The sequence below is a fragment of the Globicephala melas genome, chromosome 13, assembly GCF_963455315.2.
Source record: "Globicephala melas chromosome 13, mGloMel1.2, whole genome shotgun sequence".
NCBI classification, from domain to species: Eukaryota; Metazoa; Chordata; class Mammalia; order Artiodactyla; family Delphinidae; genus Globicephala; species Globicephala melas.
In genome coordinates, this window is record NC_083326.1 from 16,251,574 (window position 1) to 16,273,533 (window position 21,960).

Sequence of the window (21,960 nt, forward strand, 5' to 3'; positions counted from 1 at the left end):
TTTCAACTATAATTTCTTCAAATATTTTCTCAGTCCCTTTCTTTTTCTCTTCTTCTGGATCCCTATAATTCGAATGTTGGTGCGTTTAATGTTGTCTCAGAGGTCTCTGAGACTGTCCTCAATTCTCTTCATTTGTTTTTCTTTACTCTGCTCTGCGGTAGTTATTTCCACTATCATTTTTTTTTTTTTTTTTTTTTTTTGAGGTACGCAGGCCTCTCACTACTGTGGCCTCCCCCGTTGCGGAGCACAGGCTCCGGACGCGCAGGCCCAGAGGCCATGGCTCACGGGCCCAGCCGCTCTGTGGCATGTGGGATCCTCCCGGACCGGGGCATGAACTCGTGTCCCCTGCATTGGCAGGTGGACTCTCAACCACTGCGCCACCAGGGAAGCCCTCCACTATCTTATCTTCCAGGTCACTTATCCGTCCTTCTGCCTTAGTTATTCTGCTACTGATTCCTTCTAGAAAATTTTAAATTTCATTTATTGTGTTGTCCATCAGTTTGTTTGCTCTTTAGTTCTTCTAGGTCCTTGTTAAACCTTTCTTGTATTTTCTGCATTCTATTTCCAAGATTTTGGATCATCTTTACTATCATTACTCTGAATTCTTTTTCAGGTAGACTGCCTATTTCCTTTTCATTTTTTTGGTCTGGTGGGTTTTCACCTTGCTCCTTCATCTGCTGTGTATTTCTCTGTCTTCTCATTTTGCTTAACTTACTGTCTTTGGGGTCTCTTTTTCACAGGCTGCAGGTTTGTAGTTCCTGTTGTTTTGGGTTCTGCCCCCAGTGGGTATGGTTCTTTCACTGGGTTGTGTAGGCTTCCTGGTGGAGGGGACTGGTGCCTGTGTTCTGATGGATGAGGCTGAATTTTGTCTTTCTGGTGGGCAGGACCGTGTCTGGTGGTATGTTTGGGGGTGTCTGTGAACTTACTATGATTTTAGGCAGCCTCTCTGATAATGGGTGGGGTTGTGTTCCTGTCTTGCTAGATGTTTGGCATAGGATGTCCAGCACTGGAGCTTGCTGGTCACTAAGTGGAGCTGGGTCTTAGCGTTGAGATGAAGATCTCTAGGAGAGCTCTCACCGAGTGATATTATATGGGGCCAGTAGGTCTCTGGTGAACCAATGTCCTGAACTCGGTTCTCCTACCTCAGAGTCTCAGGCCTGACACCTGGCCAGAGCACCAAGACCCTGTCTGCCACACAGCTCAGAAGAAAGGGAGAAAAGAAAAAAATAATAAAGAAAGACAAATAATAAAATAAAGTTATTAACATAAAAATTTTAAAATACATATTATTAAAATAAAATGTAATTTAAAAAAAAAAAGAGGGCAACCAAAACAATAAACAAATCCACCAATGATAACAAGCACTAAAAACTATACTAATAAAAAACGGACAGATAGAACCCTAGGACAAATGGTAAAAGTAAACCTATACAGACAAAATCACACAAAGAAGTATACACATACACACTACCAAAAAGAGAAAAAGGGGAAAAAAAATATATGTATATATATAAAATAAAAGGAAGAGAGCCACCAAATCAATAAATAAATCTACCAGTGATAATAAGCTCTAAATACTAAACTAAGGTAAACATAAAACTAGAAACAAATTAGACGCAGAAAGCAAACCCCAAGTCTACAGTTGCTCCCAAAGTCCACCACCTCAGTTTTGGGATGATTCGTTGTCTACTCAGGTATTCCACAGACACAGGGTACATCAAGTTGACTGTGGAGGTTTAATGCGCTGCTCGTGAGGCTGCACAGATAGATTTCCCTTTCTCATCTTTGTTCCCACAGCTCCTGGGGTTCAACTTTGGATTTGGCACCACCTCTGCACGTAGGTCACCCTCTGGCATCTGTTCTTCACCCAGACAGGAGGGGTTTAAAGGAGTAGCTGATTCAGGGGCTCTGGCTCACTCAGGCCGGGGGGAGGGAGAGGTATGGAATGCGGGGCGAGCCTGCGGCGGCAGAAGTCAAAATGTTGCAACAGCCTGAGGAACACCATGTGTTCTCACGGGGAAGTTGTCCCTGGATCACGGGACCCTGGCAGTGGCGGGCTGCACAGGCTCCCAGGAGGGGAGGTGTGGAGAGTGACCTGTGCTTGCACACAGGATTCTTGGTGGCTGCAGCCACAGCGTTAGCATTCCATGCCCGTCTCTGGGGTCCAAGCTGATAGCCGTGGCTCGCACCCATCTCTGGAGCTCATTTAGGCGGTGCTCTGAATCCCCTCTCCTCACGCACCCCAAAACAATGGTCTCTTGCCTCTTCAGCAGGTCCAGACTTTTTCCCAGACTCCTCCTGGCTAGCTGTGGTGCACTAGCCCCCTTCAGGCTGTGTTCACGCAGCCAACCCCAGTCCTGTCCCTGGGATCTGACCTCTGAAGCCTGAGCCTCAGCTGCCAGCCCCCACCCGCCCTGGCAGGTGAGGAGACAAGCCTCTCAGGCTGGTGAGTGTTGGTCAGCATTGATCCCCTGTGCAGGAATCTCTCCACTTTGCTCTCTGCACCCCTGTTGCTGCACTCTCCTCCGTGGCTCCAAAGCTTCCCTCCACACCCACCCCCCATCTCCACCAGTGAAGGAGCTTCCTAGTGTGTGCAGACTTTTCCTCCTTCACAGCTCCCTCCCAGAGGTGCAGGTCTCATCCCTATTCTTTGGTCTCTGTTTTTCCTTTCTTCTTTTGCCCTACACCAAGGTACATGGGGAGTTTCTTGACTTTTGGGAAGTCTGAGGTTTTCTGCCAGCATTCAGCAGGTGTTCTGTAGGAGTTGTTCCACATGTAGATATATTTTTGATGTATTTGTGGGGAGGAAAGTGATCTCCACGTCTTACTCCTCTGCCATCTTGAAGGTCCTCCCTGACACATCCCCCATCACTGTTTTATATATCACTTAAAACACACACACACACACACACACACACACACAAAACCTCCTGCTAATTTGATACAATGCTTTCTCATTCCTTTGTTTGTAGTTACTGGAAAAGCCCTTGCAGACACAGACATATTTGTTTCACTAATATCAGATTTATTCCCTGATATTGTTTCCATACCATTTTACCTACACAGCAACTTTGTTTCAATGTTGAATCATAATACAATCTTTCTGAAGACATTTTAGAAGGCAGTAAAGTTCAACACATGTATTACCAACAAGTGCAGAACACAACCGAAGTACATGAACGACTTTGACCAGGTTTGGCTAGCACAAATGGTAACAACTACATCCTACCTCTCGTTGGGCCTACAGCAATTATAAGATGCTATCAATTGGAGAAGCAACCCTATTTCCAAAATGTCAAAATACAAAAAAATGTGTATCTTTAAATCATTGAAATATGGCAACGTAAAGTCTGTATATATCATCACTCAACTAGTATCAATACATGTTAATACACTGAAACACTTTTGCACTACTCAATGTAACAACATTTTTGGGTTTTAGTCCCTCCCTAGGTACTGGGGAATAAAAATCTGACTAAATCATAATCTTTGCCCTTTAGTATCATGAAGGCAACCAACACAGAAAGAAATATTTATAATACAAAATAAGAAGAGCCATAACGGAAGTAAGACAAAGTGCTATGGGAAAAGAAGAGGGAATGATTAATGCTGCTTAGGGGAACTGCATTACTATTTTGTAACATGATCTTCATTACTCAATTTTCAAGGATATAATAACTTCATTTTTACGTGCTCCAACTCTAGGAAATTTCTTGAATTTAACTTGGGTTCTCAGACATTACTACTCTTTGATTTACTATTTAAATATGTAAAAACAAGTACAAAAACTTTTCTAGACAGAAATGTCAAACTCATATCAATTATGGGCAATTTAAAGTTTAGGGTATTTAAGGCAATGTTTTCTTTAAATTTTAAATAATAAAATTATTTAAGGGAGACAATAATCTTAAATAATATAAAAATCACTGAGTAACTTATTTAAAAAGAAATTTTAACAATAATTAAAAACTCGCTCTAGTCTTTCAACAGTGCTAGAAAAATTGTATGTCTGTATACAAAAAAAAAAAATAAAGAACCTTGATTCATAGCTACAAAAATAAACCCAAAATAGATGATTTACCTAAATGTGAAAAACTAAAACTGTAAAATTTCTAGAAGAAAACAGAGAAGAAAGTCTTTGTGACCCTGATTAGGTAATTTTTTTAGATATGACACCAAAATCCCAATCTACAAAATAAAATGTGATAAATGAGACTTTAAGAGTTTCTTTTCTTCACTGATAAAAGAGTGAAAAAATAAATCACAGATTGGGAGAAAATATTTGCAAATCACCTGTCTGATAAAAGACTTTAATATAAAATATATAAAGAACTCTTCAAGAAGATATAAAGATGCTCAACATCATTAGGCATTAGGGAAATGCAAAACAAAACCACAATGAGAAACCATTTCACAGCCAGTAGGATGCTAAAACCAGAAAAACTGACAAAACCAAATAATGACTAGGATGTGGAGCAACCAGAACTCTCATACATTCCTGGTGGGAATGCAAAATGGTACAGCCACTTTGAAAATTGGTTTGGAAGTTTCTTATAACATTTAAAATATGCTTACCAAATAATCCTATGATCCCACTCCTAGGTATTTACCCAAGTGAAATGAAAACCTATGTTCCCACAAAAACCTGTATACAAATGTTCATAGTAGCTTTATTCATAACCATCAGAAATTGGAAACAACTCAAATGTACCTCCAGTGGAGGATGGATAAACAAACTGTGGTACATCCATACAATGGAATACTACTTGACAATAAAAGGGACAAACTCCACATTCACAATGACATGAATGAATCTGAAATGCATATGTTAAGTGAAAGAAACCAGACTCAAAAGACTACCTACTGAATGACTGCATTTATATGACATTCTTGTAAAAGGGACACAAAATAGATCAATGGGTGCCAGGGGGGTGGGACCTGACCACAAAGAGGTACTGATCAGGGCATAATGGGGTGATGGAACTGTTCTATATCTTAATTATCATAGGAGACACGTACATAATTGTATACATTTGTCAAAACCTACAAAAATTTACACTAAAAAAGATGAATTTTAATGTATGTAAGTTACATCTTAATTTTTACAAAATTCATACCAAATTAGAAAAATGACTTAAAATTAAAGGAACAACATATTTTGCCTAGCTCAAACCTAACATAAACAATCAGTGTCCACTCTGGGTTACTTCTACATAAGGAAAGAATTCTAAAAGAATACAGTGTAATTTACCAGGAAAGATAAATGTCTAGACTTAAAAGAGTAGTATAAATAAAATAAACTGGTAAACCTATTCCTTCAAATTTATTGAAACCTGAGTGGCAGATTTCCCTGTTTATGAAAACCCTGCCTTTTGACTAAGAACTACAGACACAGGGCGGCTGGTGGAAATGGCCACTTCGTTCAAATGGGAACGATGGACTCCATGAAACGAAGAGTACAAAGTATGGTGCTAAGTAAATACAGGACCAGTGGTAAACCAACAACAGCAACAAAACAAACAAAAAACTTTTTGTTAGAATTTGAAAATAACAAATTCAGTTAAAGCAATTCCTACTGCTGTTTGTTTCTCAAAACCAAACCAGTTGCTTAGACACATGCCTCTTTCTAACATGGAATGTGCTGACATTCAGCACATTTTATGAAAAAGGGACAAATGAATGAAATGTTTAGCTAGAAAAACTTGTCATCACCAACTTGACATGTGACTTTTAAGCTTTAGTAACTGCTTCACTATCCTCTGTAATTATAGAATTGAGTTTCCATCATTTTTTAAATTATTAATGATATTTTGAGGTAAGTGTTGCTTTAAACTTTTATACATTTTTGTCAGTTAAAAAAAAGAAACACAAATGGATTATTCTTGAGATGGCATTCAAGTCCACTTTCTGCCCTAAAGTGCTGTATTTATTTTGACATAAAACATTCTGAAGGTAGAGATAGATCCAAAAAAGGAAACACCAAAAACGTTATATTTTATGACATGGGGTTTTATTAGACAAAGTTAAACTTTTGGGGGTGAGCCTTGAATGAGGAATTTACAGATCAAGAGCAGCATTTCTACTCTGACACAGCGTAACCACATCAGCTTAGGCCAGTCTGCTAGCTCGCTGAGTCTCAGTTTCTTTCATTGTAAAATGAGGTACTGGATTAGGTTTTTAAAAAAGATTGTCTACGATAAACTAAACACACAAATATTGATCTGACACAGTGCTTTGAGAACCTTTGTGAGGTGTTTATTGATAGTTTATTGGAATAAAATCACTATTGCCTTTGTACTCAAGAACTGGGTTTTTCCAAAGAAAACAGAAAAGCCTAGGCCTCAGTTGTATGGATATGCTGAAACAGAACTCAAACTCTCTCTTAATTATCATGACACCTTTTCAAATGAACAAGCATTTCTAAAGATGACCATGCTGATTAAAGAGTAGACAAGTTAAGTCAGCACTGCCCAGGGTTCAGTGCCTTTCTTCATCAGCAAAATGGCTTCCTTTAGCATCCTCCTTACTTTCTTTACCCAAATTGTTGAAAGTGACATTAAGACCAAGAACCATGGAACAGGGCTTCCCTGGTGACGCAGTGGTTGAGAGTCCACCTGCCGATGCAGGGCACACGGGTTCGTGCCCCGGTCCGGGAAGATCCCACATGCCGCGGACCGGCTGGGCCCGTGAGCCATGGCTGCTGAGCCTGCGCGTCCGGAGCCTGTGCTCCGCAACGGGAGAGGCCGCAACAGTGAGAGGCCCGCGTTCCGAGAACCATGGAACAAAAGAAAAAATTCCCTTATTTTTCCTCTTGCCTCTTTTCCACCATTTTAATGCATTTGAGAATCTACCCACTAGCCAGCAGTATCATCCATTCTTTAGAACCCTGACGTATATGCTCCTAACTGATCTATTTTCCTGTCATTACTTTCAGCCCCTGAGTTTTGAAACCAAGAAAAGCTACACCTTAAAAGTGGAGGGAGCCAATCCTCACCTAGAGATGCGTTTTCTGAACCTAGGCCCATTTCAGGACACAACCACAGTGCACATCAGTGTGGAAGATGTGGATGAGCCCCCTGTGTTTGAACCTGGCTTTTATTTTGTGGAGGTACCTGAAGATGTGGCAATTGGAACAACCATACAGATCATTTCTGCCAAGGATCCAGATGTGACCAACAACTCAATCAGGTTTTTCTACACATTTCACCTTATCCTTATATCCTGGAATCTTCCCTTATATCTAATTTTCTAGCACTTTTTCTCTGCTTCTTCCATCTCTGGACACTCTCCTATTTCTTTAAATTCTTTTCTTCTTAAATAATGTGGACTTTTCATGGTATTTATAAATGAAGTGCCATTATGTCTACAACTCACTGTCAGCTGGTTCAGCAACACACATACACACACCTCTCAATTCTCAATTGTGGCCTTACTGACATTTGGGGGTGGATAATTCTTTGTTGAGGGGGCTGCCTGTTCAATGCATTGTACAATGTTTAGCAGCATCTCTAGCCTCTACCTACAAAATGCTAGTAGCATCCCCTGAGTGGTAACAATCTAAAAAGTCCCCAGATATTGCCAAATAGACAGATACATAGATGTCAAAACGTTAAAAGTCGTTGAATCTTAGTGGTGAATATAAAGGTGATTACTGTACATTCTTTTAATTTTTATGAACCTTTGATTTTTTTACTTTAAAAAATGGAAAACACATATATAAACACATATTTCCATATACTATACAAAGAACAGACACAGAAACTACTACTGTTGTCAACAGCTTTGATGCCATGTAGAGTGGCTTTCTATTGCAAGCCCACATAACAACCTCTCCAAAGTATGTTTTGAACATCAAGATTCCAACCTAGATGCTTCGCCCTCAGGAGGGGTATAGAGCTGCTCTTATAGCCATGGCCATCTCCTGTTGACTATGGAACCAAAGTGCAAACCGCTGGTGGACAGATTGACACTTCAACCTTCCAGAGCAACTGCCAAGCCTCTGAAGCTTGACACAAAAGATCAGGATTCCAAGGCTGTTTGAGGCCATCTGTCACGTTAATTGTTGAAAGCTACACAAATGGATCTAGGGCTTTAGTGCAGATAGCACATTTTAAACACACCTTGATTCATCAAAGGCCTTTTCTGTCAGCCGGTTACCTTCCTCACCTGATGCCATTTTGTATTTAATGAAAATGTGCTTTTGCAGTCTAATAAAGATGGGTCTCTCCTGAGTTTAACCATACTGGGGGAAATCTGTTTCCTCTAACCAATTAGCAAACATTTTACATTTTCAGGCATTAAAATGGCTAAAATTATTTTGCTTGAATTCTGATATTTGATTTTTAGAAGAAAACTAATCTTTATGAGCTGTAACAATTTTATAGAAGTGATATTTCAACCTTAAGCTTTCTAAATGTATAATAGAAGTTAGTGGAATATTACCCCCAAAACAACAACACAAATGAAACCAATTCTATTATAAATTTATATTTGTAATATAAATATTATAGTTATATCAGAAGCCAAGAATATATATCTATCTTCTGATTAATCTATTCATATCAGAGACACTACTGTGGGAAAAAACTCTAGACAATAAAACTTTATGGAGGGAAAGTGTTTGAAATAAAATAAGCACAGTCTGAAAAAAATCAGATCTCATTTCTAAAAGAGTCAATCAGAATATCCAGTGGATGCTTCCACATCTTCTTTCCAGATTCTGATTCTGGACTCCTACATGGTAAGCACTGGAAAAATGATTTTGTCAGGAGTCACACTACTAAATGACAAGCAAAAGAGACTGAAAGCAGTCAAGAAACAAGGAAATTCACACACACACACACACACACACACACACACACACACACACCTAGAGCAAGTGTGCACTATTCAGGACTAAAGTCGTTATCTCAACACATATCTAGGAAGGAAGGAGAAACACCAGCAGGCCTAGATCCACTGCTGGCATGGAGCAAAATGAGGATACAAAATGAGGGAATCCTGTCTGGCTAACCGAAAATGCTGCTTCAGATGATAAGCCACTGAAAACTGTCAGTTGGCTGGCATGGCACTGATGCAATTAACATCAGGGAGGTCTATAGTAGGGTGCCTGTGTAGTCCAATACATCCCAGTCAGGAGGAATCCAAGAGTCAATAGGCGGGAGGCATAGAGCAGGGTCCACTGGGCTTATTCTAGGGCAGGGTTCTAGGTCTTGAAAGAGAAACTGGCAAGAACAAGGCAACAGCCACAGGCCTGGAGGTAACACGATAAGCGTTCAGGCACAGAGGATAAAGCAGAATTCCACTTATCATAACTAGAGATAATTGTCCCTCTGCATTTCGGCTGGAAAGAAGGGACAGAATTCATATTGTGAGATAGAGTCTCTGACCCTTTGTACTGTCCCACAGGAACAAAGAATGGTCTCTGGAGCCCAGCAGAACACCAGGGGTCCTGGATTCTGAGAAGGAAAAGCAACTAGAAGTCAAATCTCTGGCTATTACTTAATAAACCCATTTGGAAAGTACTTTCCTACATTATCTTTCACCAAATTGCTTGTTTTCTCCTTATTTATACTATAAAAGTTATTTTCTTTTAAAAATAATTTGAATATGCCATATGCCACTTGTCTATCTTGTGCATTTTTGTTGCAAATAAATGAGGTTCACATTCCTAAAAAGAAAATTCATATTAAATCACCCAAAAAACAACATACCACCTGAGGTTCAAATGCTATGGATAAAAGGTCACTGAACTTTTTAAAAAGATTATCAGGACTTTTATAATCTCATTTCTAGAAAGTTTATGGTGTGTTCAGGCATATAAGCTGGTCATCATTTATTAGTAAAGCCCAAAACTAAGTCTCCAGATTTAGTTATATGTACATGAAAATTACAATGTTTGGATCACCTAAATTTTTAATAAATGCTCAAGGAATTTCTAGCAAGCAGGAAACTGAACCATTAGGCAACTGAAATAGGCTCCTGCTCGTATGGAAACAGCTTGTCCCCCTGTGCCTTCCTAGAGTATGTATGGATTCAGGGAGCCTGTCCATGACACCCTACCTCCAAAAGCACTCCTAAATTCAGAGAATGTCCTCAGCCAAGTAAACAAGCAGGGAGCTCAACGAACACCAGCTACTGTTGGCTGAAGGCAGTTCTGTATGTGTATGTTATGCCTATACATATGAGAATATTATGATTAGAGAAAGGAAAACTACCTACATAATTCACTAGTGTGTCCCAATTTCCTCATTTTCTATCTGTATCTATGCCTTTAAATTTGTTCTCTTGAGTCCTGAAAATTGGCCCAGCGTCCCATTCAGAGTAATGAATGCTATCATTGCCTCAATTCAGGCCCCGCTTGGGAAATGGAAGAGGAATTCCACTTGAGGGAGGCTTCTCTGAGGCAGGCCTGCAGCGTTTCCTCTCAGTGTGTCAGCGGCAGTACTGTCATGGGTTCTGTCAGTTATTTCCATCATTCCATCTCCCCTACCATCTGTGACATTTGCTATGGCCTTGTAGGTTTGAATGCAGGAAGCTGGTTCATCATAGGCTGCCTCTCCCCTCAGCATTATGCCTACAACTTGGAGAGCTGCCATCAGGGTTACAGCTCTGTGGGCTGAATGGCTGGCTTTTCTCCTGTTTGGGGAGCTGGAAGAAAAGACTGTCAGGAGCCAACCAGTATTTTTTCTCTAAGATAAATTCAAATCTTAAAATAGCCAGTAAACTTTAAAACTAAATCACTAATTATACCTAAAAAAAAAAAAAACGCTCCAGTTAATTTTAAATTAACTTTGTAGGCATGTGTTTATTCTTTATTAAATAGTCAACTGTCGGCTATCATGGCTTAATCTATCTTCAAAAAACAGTTAAGGCTTTGTTTCCTTAAGCAATCTCATACATTCCATATGCCTAGGTTTGATTCCCAGCCGTGCAACCTTGGGTAAATGTCTTAACCTTTCCATGCTCCAGTTTTCTCACCTGTAAAATGGGGATGATAAATAGTACCTACCTCATAGGTTTATTGTGGGTATTATATGAGTCAATACAGGTAAGATGTTTAGAGCAGTGCCTGGCTACAGTAACAGGGTCAGAAGCAGAGAGAAGCATTACTTTACTTATTTAAATTTCCCAACACTTGGAGAGTTAGAACTGAAATGTTTCCAACTTCTCCAGCCTTTAGTGGTAACCTTTCCCTTTAATTCCTAATTCTCTGAACAGTCATCCTGAATCTCTGCAGGAAAAAATAAATACTCGAAACAAAATACTTTACCAAATAATACATATACTGGTATATACTTTATTTATTTATTTATATTGAAACAAAAGTTTTACCATCAATATTTACCCTTACTGGAATACAGTCTGGCATACATATACATGTTCTTTCTACACTAGTCACAACCCACCATATTTATTTCAGATTGAAAAACAATGCACTAAAGTAAAGAAACTACTTACTCCCATCAAATGGGCAGTATTTCCCAGTTTCAACAACTTTAAGATAGAGACTGCAATTGCTGGCAACTTTTTTTTTTTTTTTTTGGCCATGCTGCGCAGCTTGTGGGATCTTAGTTCCCTGATCAGGGATTGAACCTGGGCCCTCGGCAGTGAAAGCCCGGAGTCCTAACCACTGGACCACCAGGGAATTCCACTGGCAACTTTTTTTAAATTAATTTTTACTGGATTATGGTTGATTTACAATGTTGTGTTAGTTTCAGGTTTACAGCAAAATGAATCAGTTATACATATACATATATCCACTCTTTTAGATTCTATTCCCATATAGGTCATTAAAGAGTATTGCGTAGAGTTCCCTGTGCTATACAGTAGGTTCTTATTAGTTATCTATTTTATATATAGTAGTGTGTATATGCCAATCCCAATCTCCCAATGTATCCCTCCCCCCCGCGCTTTGTCCTTGATAACCGTAAGTTTGTTTTCTACATCTGTGACTCTATTTCTGTTTTGAAAATAGGTTTGTTTGCAACCGCTGGCAACTTTAAATGGAATTTAGAACCCAATATGTTACAATAGCTTATATATATATAATATATAAGAAAGAGAATCATTTATATATAATTTACTGTATATTATATATACAATAGTTTATATATAAACACATGTATGTTTCAAATCTTACTGTTAGCTGCAAATTATTAGCTGTGTAACTGTATGAAAGTGACTTAACTTCTCTAAGTCCTAGTTTCCTGTTAGGTGAGATAATACCTACATCCTAGAGATCCTGTAGAATTTAAAAAGAAGCTATAGATAAATACAGCCCATCCTGAACTCTCCACAGACTGGCCTGTAACTTGCAACACTGTGCCTTCTAGAATTGCAGTTTCTCTGCTATTCCCCAGTAAACTCAAGTTCAGAAACCCCATTAAAGACTCTGGCCTAGAGTTTCCTCTTGCTCCTGTCTTTGCCACCCAACCAAAACCTGGACCTTCCTCTGTGGCCCTGCAGGGCATGCAGTGACTCCCCTCTGAGATCTAACAAATTTATGTGATTACAAGTTTAAACCCAAGAAGACCTTCAAGATGGCTGAGGGTAAGACATGGAGATCACCTTCCTCCCCACAAATATATCAAAATACATCTACATGTGGAAAAACTTCTACAGAACACCTACTGAACACTGGCAGAAGACCTCAGACTTCCCAAAAGGCAAGAAACTCCGCACATACCTGGCTGTGTGGCTGACAGGGTCCTGGTGCTCTGGCCAGGTGTCAGGCCTGAGCCTCTGAGGTGGGAGAGCCGAGTTCAGGATACTGGGCCACCAGAAACCATCCAGCCCCATGTAATATCAATCGGCGATGGCAAGAGCTCTCCCAGAGACCTCCGTCTCAATGCTAAGACCCAGCTCCACTCAACAACCAGCAAGCTCCAGTGCTGGATACCCTATGCCAAACAACTAGCAAGACAAGAACACAACCCCACCCATTAGCACAGAGGCTGTCTAAAATCATAATAAGTTCACAGACACCCCAAAACATACCACCGGACACGGTCCTGCCGACCAGAAAGACAAGACCCAGCCTCATCCACCAGAACACAGGCACCAGTCCCCTCCACCACGAAGCCTACTCAACCACTGAACCAACCTGACCCAATGGGGGCAGACACCAAAAAAACGGGAACTACAAACCTGGAGACCCCAAACACAGTAAGTTAAGCAAAATGAGAAGGCAGAGAAATACACAGCAGATGAAGGAGCAAAGTAAAAACTCACCAGACCAAACAAATGAAGAGGAAATAGGCAGTATACCTGAAAAAGAATTCAGAGTAATGACAGTAAAGGTGATCCAAAATCGTGGAAACAGAATGGACAAAATACAAGAAATGTTTAACAAGGACCTAGAAGAACTACAGAGCAAACACACAATGATGAGTGACACAATAAATGATATTTAAAACTCTCCAGAAGGAATCAATAGCAGAATAACTGAGGCAGAAGAACAGATAAGTGAACTGAAGATAAAATAGTGGAAATAACTATCGCAGAGCATAATAAAGAAAAAAGAATGAAAAGAATTGAGGACAGTCTCAGAGACCTCAGAGACAACATTAAACACACCAACATTCGAATTATAGGGATCCCAGAAGAAGAGAAAAAGAAAGGGACTGAGAAAATATTTGAAGAGATTGTAGTTAAAAACTTCCCTAATATGGGAAAGGAAATAGTCAATCAAGTCCAGGAAGCACAGCGAGTCCCATACAGGATAAATCCAAGGAGAACCACGCCAAGACACATATTAATCAAACTATCAAACATTAAATACAAAGAAAAAATATTAAAAGCAGCAAGGGAAAAGCAACAAATAACATACAAGGGAATCCCCATGAGGTTAACAGCTGATCTTTCAGCAGAAACTCTGCGAGCCAGAATGGAGTGGCAAGACATATTTAAAGTGATGAAAGGGAAGAACCTACAACCAAGATTACTCTACCCAGCAAGGATCTCATTCAGGTTTGATGGAAAAATTAAAAGCTTTACAGACAAAGAGAATTCTGCGCCACCAAACCAGCTTTACAACAAATGCTAAAGGAACTTCTCTAGGCAGGAAACACAAGAGAAGGAAAAGACCTACAACTAAGAATTAAGAAAATGGTAATAGGAACATATATATCAATAATTACCTTGAATGTAAATGGATTAAATTCTCCAACCAAAAGACACAGACTGGATGAATGGATACAAAAACAAGACCCATATATATGCTGTCTACAAGAGACCCACTTCAGAGCCAGGGACACATACAGACTGAAAAGGAGGAATTGGAAAAAGATATTCCATGCAAATGGAAATCAAAAGAAAGCTGGAGTAGCAATTCTCATATCAGACAAAAGAGTCTTTAAAATAAAAATTGTTTGTGACAAGAGACAAAGCAGGACACCACATAATGATCAAGGGATCAATCCAAGAAGAAGATATAACAACTGTAAATATTTATGCACCCTACATAGGAGCACCTCAATACATAAGGCAAATGGTATCAGCCATAAAAGGGGAAATTGACAGTAATACAGTCATAGTAGAGGATTTTAACACCCCACTTTCACCAATGGACAGATCATCCAAAATGAAAATAAATAAGGAAACACAAGCTTAAAATTACACATTAAACAAGATGGATTTAATTGATATTTATAGGACATTTCATCCAAAAACAACAGAATACACTTTCTTCTCAAGTGCTCATGGGATGTTCTCCAGGGTAGATCATATCTTGGTTCACAAATCAAGCCTTGGGAAATTTAAGAAAATTGAAATCGTACCAAGTATCTTTTCTTACCACAACACTATAAGAGGAGATATCAATTACAGGAAAAAAAGTGTAAAACATGCAAACACATTGGAGGCTAAACAGTACACTACTAAATAACCAAGAGATCACTGAAGAAATCAAAGAGGAAATCAAAAAATACCTAGAAACAAATGACCATGAAAACACGATGACCCCAAACCTATGGGATGCAGAAAAAGCAGTTCTAAGATGGAAGTTCATAGCAATACAATCCCATCTCAAGAAATAAGAAAAAAACTCAAATAAACAACCTAAACTGACACCTAAAGCAACTGGAGGAAGAAGAACAAAAAAAACCCGAAGTTAGCAGAAGGAAAGAAATCATAAAGATCAGATCAGAAATAAATGAAAAGGAAATGGAGGAAATGATAGCAAAGAACAATAAAACTAAAAGCTGGTTCTTTGAGAAGGCAAACAAAATTGATAAACCGTTAGCCAGACTCATCAAGGAAAAAGGGAAAAGACTCAAATCAATAGAATGAAACAGAAGAAGTAACAACTGACACTGCAGAAGTACAAAGGAACATGAGAGATTTCTACAAGCAACTATATGACAATAAAATGGACAACCTGGAAGAAAAGGACAAATTCTTAGAAAAGCACAACCGTCTGAGACTGAACCAGGAAGAAATAGAAAATATAAACAGACCAGTCACAAGCACTGAAATTGAAACTGTGATTAAAAATCTTCCAACAAGGGGCTTCCCTGGTGGTGCAGTGGTTGAGAGTCCACCTGCCGATGCAGGCAACACGGGTTCGTGCCCCGGTCTGGGAAGATCCCACATGCCGCGGAGCGGCTGGGCCCGTGAGCCATGGCCGCTGAGCCTGCGCGTCCGGAGCCTGTGCTCCACAATGAAACAGTGAGAGGCCCGCATACCGCAAAAAAAAAAAAAAAAATCTTCCAACAAAAGCCCAGAACCAGATGGCTTCACAGGCAAATTCTATCAAACATTTAGAGAAGAGCTAACACCTATCTCTCCCAAACTCTTCCAAAATATAGCACAGGGAGGAACACTCCCAAACTCATTCTACGAGGCCACCATCACCTGATACTGAAACCAGACAAGGATGTCACAAAAAAAAGAAAACTACAGGCCAATATTACTGATGAACATAGAGGCAAAAATCCTCAACAAAATACTAGTAAGCAGAATCCAACAGCACATTAAAAGGATCATACACATGATCAAGTGGGGTTTATCCCAGGAATGCAAGGATTCTACAGTATACGCAAATCAGTCAGTGTGATACACCATATTAACAAACTGAAGGATAAAAACCATATGATCACCTCAATAGATCAGAAAAAGCTTTTGACAAAATTCAACACCCATTTATGATAAAAACCCTCCAGAAAGTAGGCAAAGAGGGAACTTACCTCAACATAATAAAGGCCATATGTGACAAACCCACACCAACATCATTCTCAATGGTGAAAAACTGAAACCATTTCCACTAAGATCAGGAATAAGACAAGGTTGCCCCCTCCCATCACTATTATTCAACATAGTTCTGGAATTTTTAGCCATAGCAATCAGAGAAGAAAACGAAATAAGAAAAATCCAAATCGGAAAAGAAGCAGTAAAACTCTCACTGTTTGCAGATGACATGATACTATACATAGAGAACCCTAAAGATGCTACCAGAAAACTACTAGAGCTAATCAATGAATTTGGTAAAGTAGCAGGATGCAAAATTAATGCACAGAAAGTCTCTTGCATTCCTATACACTAATGATGAAAAATCTGAAAGAGAAATGGGAGTGTTTCCCATTTACCACTGCAACAAAAAGAATAAAATACCTAGGAATAAACCTACCTAAGGAGACAAAAGACCTGTATGCAGAAAGTATAAGACACTGATGAAAGAAAGTAAAGATGATACAGACATAACATGTTCTTGGACTGGAAGAATCAACATTGTGAAAACGACTATACTACCCAAAGCAATCTACAGATTCAATGCAATCCCCATCAAACCACCAATGGCATTTATCACAGAACTAGAACAAAAAACTGCACAATTTGTATGGAAACACAGAAGACCCCGAATAGCCAAAGCAATTTTGAGAAAGAAAAACAGAGCTGGAGGAATCAGACTCCTGGAATTCAGACTGTACTACAAAGCTACAGTAATCAAGACAGTATGGCACTGGCACAAAAACAGAAATATAGATCAATGGAACAGGATAGAAAGCCCAGAGAAAAACCCACATACATATGGTCGGTCCCCTTATCTTTGATAAAGGATGCAAGAATATACAATGGAGAAAAGACAACCTCTTCAATAAGTGGTGCTGGGAAAACTGGACAGCTACATGTAAAAGAATGAAATTAGAACACTCCCTAACACCATACACAAAAACTCAATATGGATTAAAGATCTAAATGTAAGCCCAGATACTATAAAACTCTTTAGAGGAAAACAAAGGCAGAACACTCTATGGCATAAATCACAGCAAGATCCTTTTTGACCCACCTCCTAGAGAAATGGAAATAAAAACAAAAATAAACAAATGGGACCTAACGAAACTTAAAAGCTTTTGCACATCAAAGGAAAGCATAAACGAAAAGACAACCCTCTGAATGGGAGAAAATATTTGCAAATGAAGCAACTGACAAAGGATTAATCTCCAAAATATACAAGCAGCTCAATATCAAAAAAACAAACAACCCAATCCAAAAATGGGCAGAACACCTAAATAGACATTTGTCCAAAGAAGATATACAGATTGTCAACAAACACATGAAAGGATGCTCAACATCACTAATCATTGGAGAAATGCAAATCAAAATTACAATGAGGTATCAAGTCACACCAGTCAGAATGGCCAGCATCAAAAAATCTACAAACAGGGCTTCCCTGGTGGCGCAGTGGTTGGGAGTCTGCCTGCCGATGCGGGGGACGCCGGTTCATGCCCCGGTCTGGGAAGATCCCACATGCCGCGGAGCGGCTGGGCCTGTGACCCATGGCCGCTGAGCCTGCGCGTCTGGAGCCTGTGCTGCGCAATGGGAGAGGCCCGTGTACTGCAAAAAAAAAAAAAAAATCTACAAACAGTAAATGCTGGAGAGGGTGTGGAGAAAAGGGAACCCTCTTGCACTGTTGGTGGGAATGTAAATTGATATAGCCACTCTCACAGCATGGAGGTTCCTTAAAAACTAAAAATAGAACTACCATATGGCCCAGTAATCCCACTACTGGGCATGTACCCTGAGAAAACCGTAATTCAAAAGGAGACATGTACCACAATGTTCACTGCAGCACTATTTACAATAACCAGGACATGGAAGCAACCTAAGTGTCCATCGACAGATGAATGGATAAAGAAGATATGGCACATATATACAATGGAATAGTACTCAGCCATAGAAAGCAAGAAAATTGAGTTATCTGTAGTGAGGTGGATGGACCTAGAGTCTGTCACACAGAGTGAAGTAAGTCAGAAAGAGAAAAACAAATACCATACGCTAACACATATACATGGAATCTAAAAAACAAAAATGGTTCTAAAGGACCTAGGAGCAGGACAGGAATAAAGATGCAGACGTAGAGAATGGACTTGAGGACATGGGGAGGTAGAAGGGGAAGCTGGGACGAAGTGAGAGAGTGACATGGACATATATACACTACCAAATGTAAAATAGCTAGTGGGAAGCAGCCGCATAGCACAGGGAGATCAGCTCGGTGCTTTGTGACCACCTAGAGGGGTGGGATAGGGAGGGTGGGAGGGAGGGAGACGCAAGAGGGAAGAGATATGTATAACTGATTCACTTTGTTATAAAGCAGAAACTAACACACCATTGTAAAGTAATTATACTCCAATAAAGATGTAAAAAAAAAAAAAAAAGGAGGGGATATGGGGATATATGTATGCATATGGCTGATTCACTTTGTTGTACAGCAGAGGCTGGCACAGCATTGTGAAGCAACTGTACTCCAATAAAGATGTTAAAAATATATGTATGTTTTTGTAAAAAGAAGCTATAAAATGCCTGGTATTCAATAAACAGCAGCGATCATAACTACTGGCCATTACCAAGGACTATATAAGATTCTAAAGGATGGTTCTCAATCATGGCTACATATCAAAATCCCTTATGAAGGTTTTTAAACATACAGATGCCTGAGACTCCCTCCATACTTAGTGAATCTCCTAATATGGAAACCAGGTAAGACAACTTAGGTGAGATAATACAAAGGGTCAGACTGCCAAATCAGATTCAACAGGAATTACAGGTCTTACACAGTATCAAGGTAAATAAGGACTCAAAGGATATAAACAACAGCAAAATATGAGCTAAGCATTCTTTCCCTAGAGAGGTCTGAAACTGTCAGGTGTAGGTGCCTGTAACTATCCTTCTTTTTCCTGTATAAGGATGCATGTTGGTCCACACTGAATATGAAAAGTGTAAGCAATGGATGAAGTGCAATGCTTCAACAGAAGGAGCCATTTTGATTCTGGAACATCTGCTTTCTATACCCCATTAATTACATAGCTCACGTGACATTTTCCAGCACGCTGCGCCCAATAAATTCATAAATTCCAGGCTTCTTTACAATAAGCAACCTAGACAGACCTGGTCCATCTTGCTAGTAACATTCCATAGGTAAGGACATCCCATCTAGCAAATACCGTTAGTGTGTTTGACAGCAGGTCATTAGTATCTTTACAAAAGACCTGATTCAAATCTTTCCTCCTCAATAGGTGATACAACTTACAGGAACCAGAACCACGTAACTACACCTTTTCCAGTTCCCATTTATCGTTTCTGGACTTATTTGAATAAAATTTTTTTTGAACAAAGATATGTAGGGGCGGACATTCAGAGTGTCCCAAAAGTCTTAGGGCAGTTTTAAGCTTTAAATAGCTGAAATTGATCTTTAAAAAGCGTGAAACTACCCTAACTCTTTGGTACCCTGTTTTATTTCATTTTATGAATGAGGAAATCAAAGCAGTAATAGTTTGTTGTTGTTTTGTGTTTGGGGTTTTCTTTTGGGGGGGGCGGGGAGGGTTTTTGGACAGATAAAACAGCAATGCAGTCTTCCAAGTGCCCATAACTGAGAACTATCCTGTTTCACATGGCATGCACTCAGTTCTCTTATGGAATATGCCACAGTATGCTTATCCAAATAAAACGATGTGTGTAATCTCTGTTTTTGCAGATATTCCATTGACAGAAGCAGTGACCCTGGAAGGTTCTTCTATGTTGACATTACAACAGGTGCCCTAATGACTGCAAGACCTCTTGATCGAGAAGAGTTTTCTTGGCATAATATTACTGTCCTTGCTATGGAAATGAGTAAGTAAAACAAAAAAACTGCTCTCCATATAGTGACAAAATAGAAGCACTGGAGAAAGTGGAAGTTTCTAGAGCTTGTTGAAACAAAAATTATCTTCTTTATGGAAAGGAATGGAAATCCTGGTTTATGCAAGTGAATGAATGTATTAATTCAAATACTTATTGAGGATCTTCTATATACCTAATCCTGTGCTACAGATAAAAACACACAAATAAAACATGCAAAAGCAGCACAAAAAATAGCATTCTTAAATCAAAGAGTTAGACTTCTATATGAAGAAAAGGGAAAACTCCTGAGAACTCCAAGAGGCTTTCAATCTTTAATAAGATTAGGAATGCACAAATAGTATAAAATATTATTATTGGATGAAAGGAAACATTTATAACTTATCACTCTTATTACACACATACATATACACATACATGCATTTAAGAATTTCAGACATCTTACAACAAAAGACAGATTTATTAACATAAACTTAAAAATAAAATTGAAAACTAACAAAAACTAAATTAACATATTTATTATAATCTCAACACAAATTAGATTATATACTACTACATTGCATATTTTTCATAACACCTAGTGATGAGAAAGATTAAGGGAAATGACAAATACTAACATATTGGCAGAAGTATGTACAGCCATTCATGAGAGCAATTTGGTAACTAATCTTTGTATTAAGATCCCCCAATATATTCATACTCTTTTTCTCAAGAATTCTCCTTTAATAATTATCTTAAGGAAATAATCATAAATATTAACAAAGATTTAAGTACCCAAATGTCCACTGCATTGTTATTTTAAAATAGGGGGGAATTACCTAAATGTCTAATAATAGGAGTTTGATTAAATAAATTATGGTACAGCCACACAGTAAAATGAGACTATCATATTGATATTAATACCCATGCTTTCAAAGTATATTTCAATGATACAGAATAATCCTGCCCTAAAATATTAAAGCTCTAAATTCAACATTTTTCTTTTCTTTAATTTCAGTGCATGTGTGTGTGTGTGTGTGTGTGCGTGTGTGTGTGTGTATTAGAGAGTTTGGACACATGTAATATAATACATAACATGTAATGGAGCTCTCTGGTGGTAGGACTATGGATCACATTTATTCTTACGTTTTTCTGAATTTTTCATTATTCCTTGTATAAACAAGCAACACCAAGTTACAATGAAAAAAATGTAAATATGGCAGCACTTTTGGTAACCAAGCAATAGAAATATTCAGGGGAAAAACACAGAATAGACATTCTTGAGAGAGGAGAAAAACAATGAACCAAAAGAACAGGGCATTCTGAGGTTTAATGCAATTATTTACTATGCATAATTTCTGTGTCTTATGATTTCTATTTTGTCTTCTTGGGATGGTGGCCAAAACAGAAAAAGGCAGGAGGGGCACTAGTGGGGCTGTGAAATTATCTTTGTGTGGTAACGCCAAGCAACAGACAGACCAAAAGGACATATTTCCCCATAAGTGACTACGAGTAACTTCTCCTACCCCAGACAAAGATACAGATTTGGTGTGTCCTATACTATCTCCCTTAGTCCATAGGTGGAAATAAATGTGCAGTGTTATCTGTAATCCCATGAATAACTTGAAACCTTCTGAAACAGTAATTCAAAGAACTGATTACAGGTTTTCCCACTATCCAAAAGTAAAGTGTTCCTATGAAACCTTTTGTAAGGCAAAATGTTGTAAAACGAAGAAGCAATTACATTAGGACACATCTTGCTAACGGATGAGCAAAAAAAAAGCACAAATGCTCACAGACACAGTTCAAAGATATGGCAGCTGGATGCCGAGTATAGTTCCTGGGGAAAGAGCTTGTTGGTGCCAC

General features: G+C 38.9%; 1 protein-coding gene across 1 annotated transcript in view; it reads left to right on the forward strand.

Annotated features, from left to right (window-relative positions):
* Positions 1 to 21,960, forward strand: part of CDH20 (cadherin 20) — a 206,187-nt gene that overhangs the window by 168,539 nt on the left and 15,688 nt on the right. Inside the window, exons 7-8 of the mRNA XM_030868088.2 lie at positions 6,935 to 7,188; positions 19,973 to 20,109. Coding sequence (XP_030723948.1) covers positions 6,935 to 7,188; positions 19,973 to 20,109 — 391 coding nt within the window. The remainder of the gene's footprint in view (positions 1 to 6,934; positions 7,189 to 19,972; positions 20,110 to 21,960) is intronic.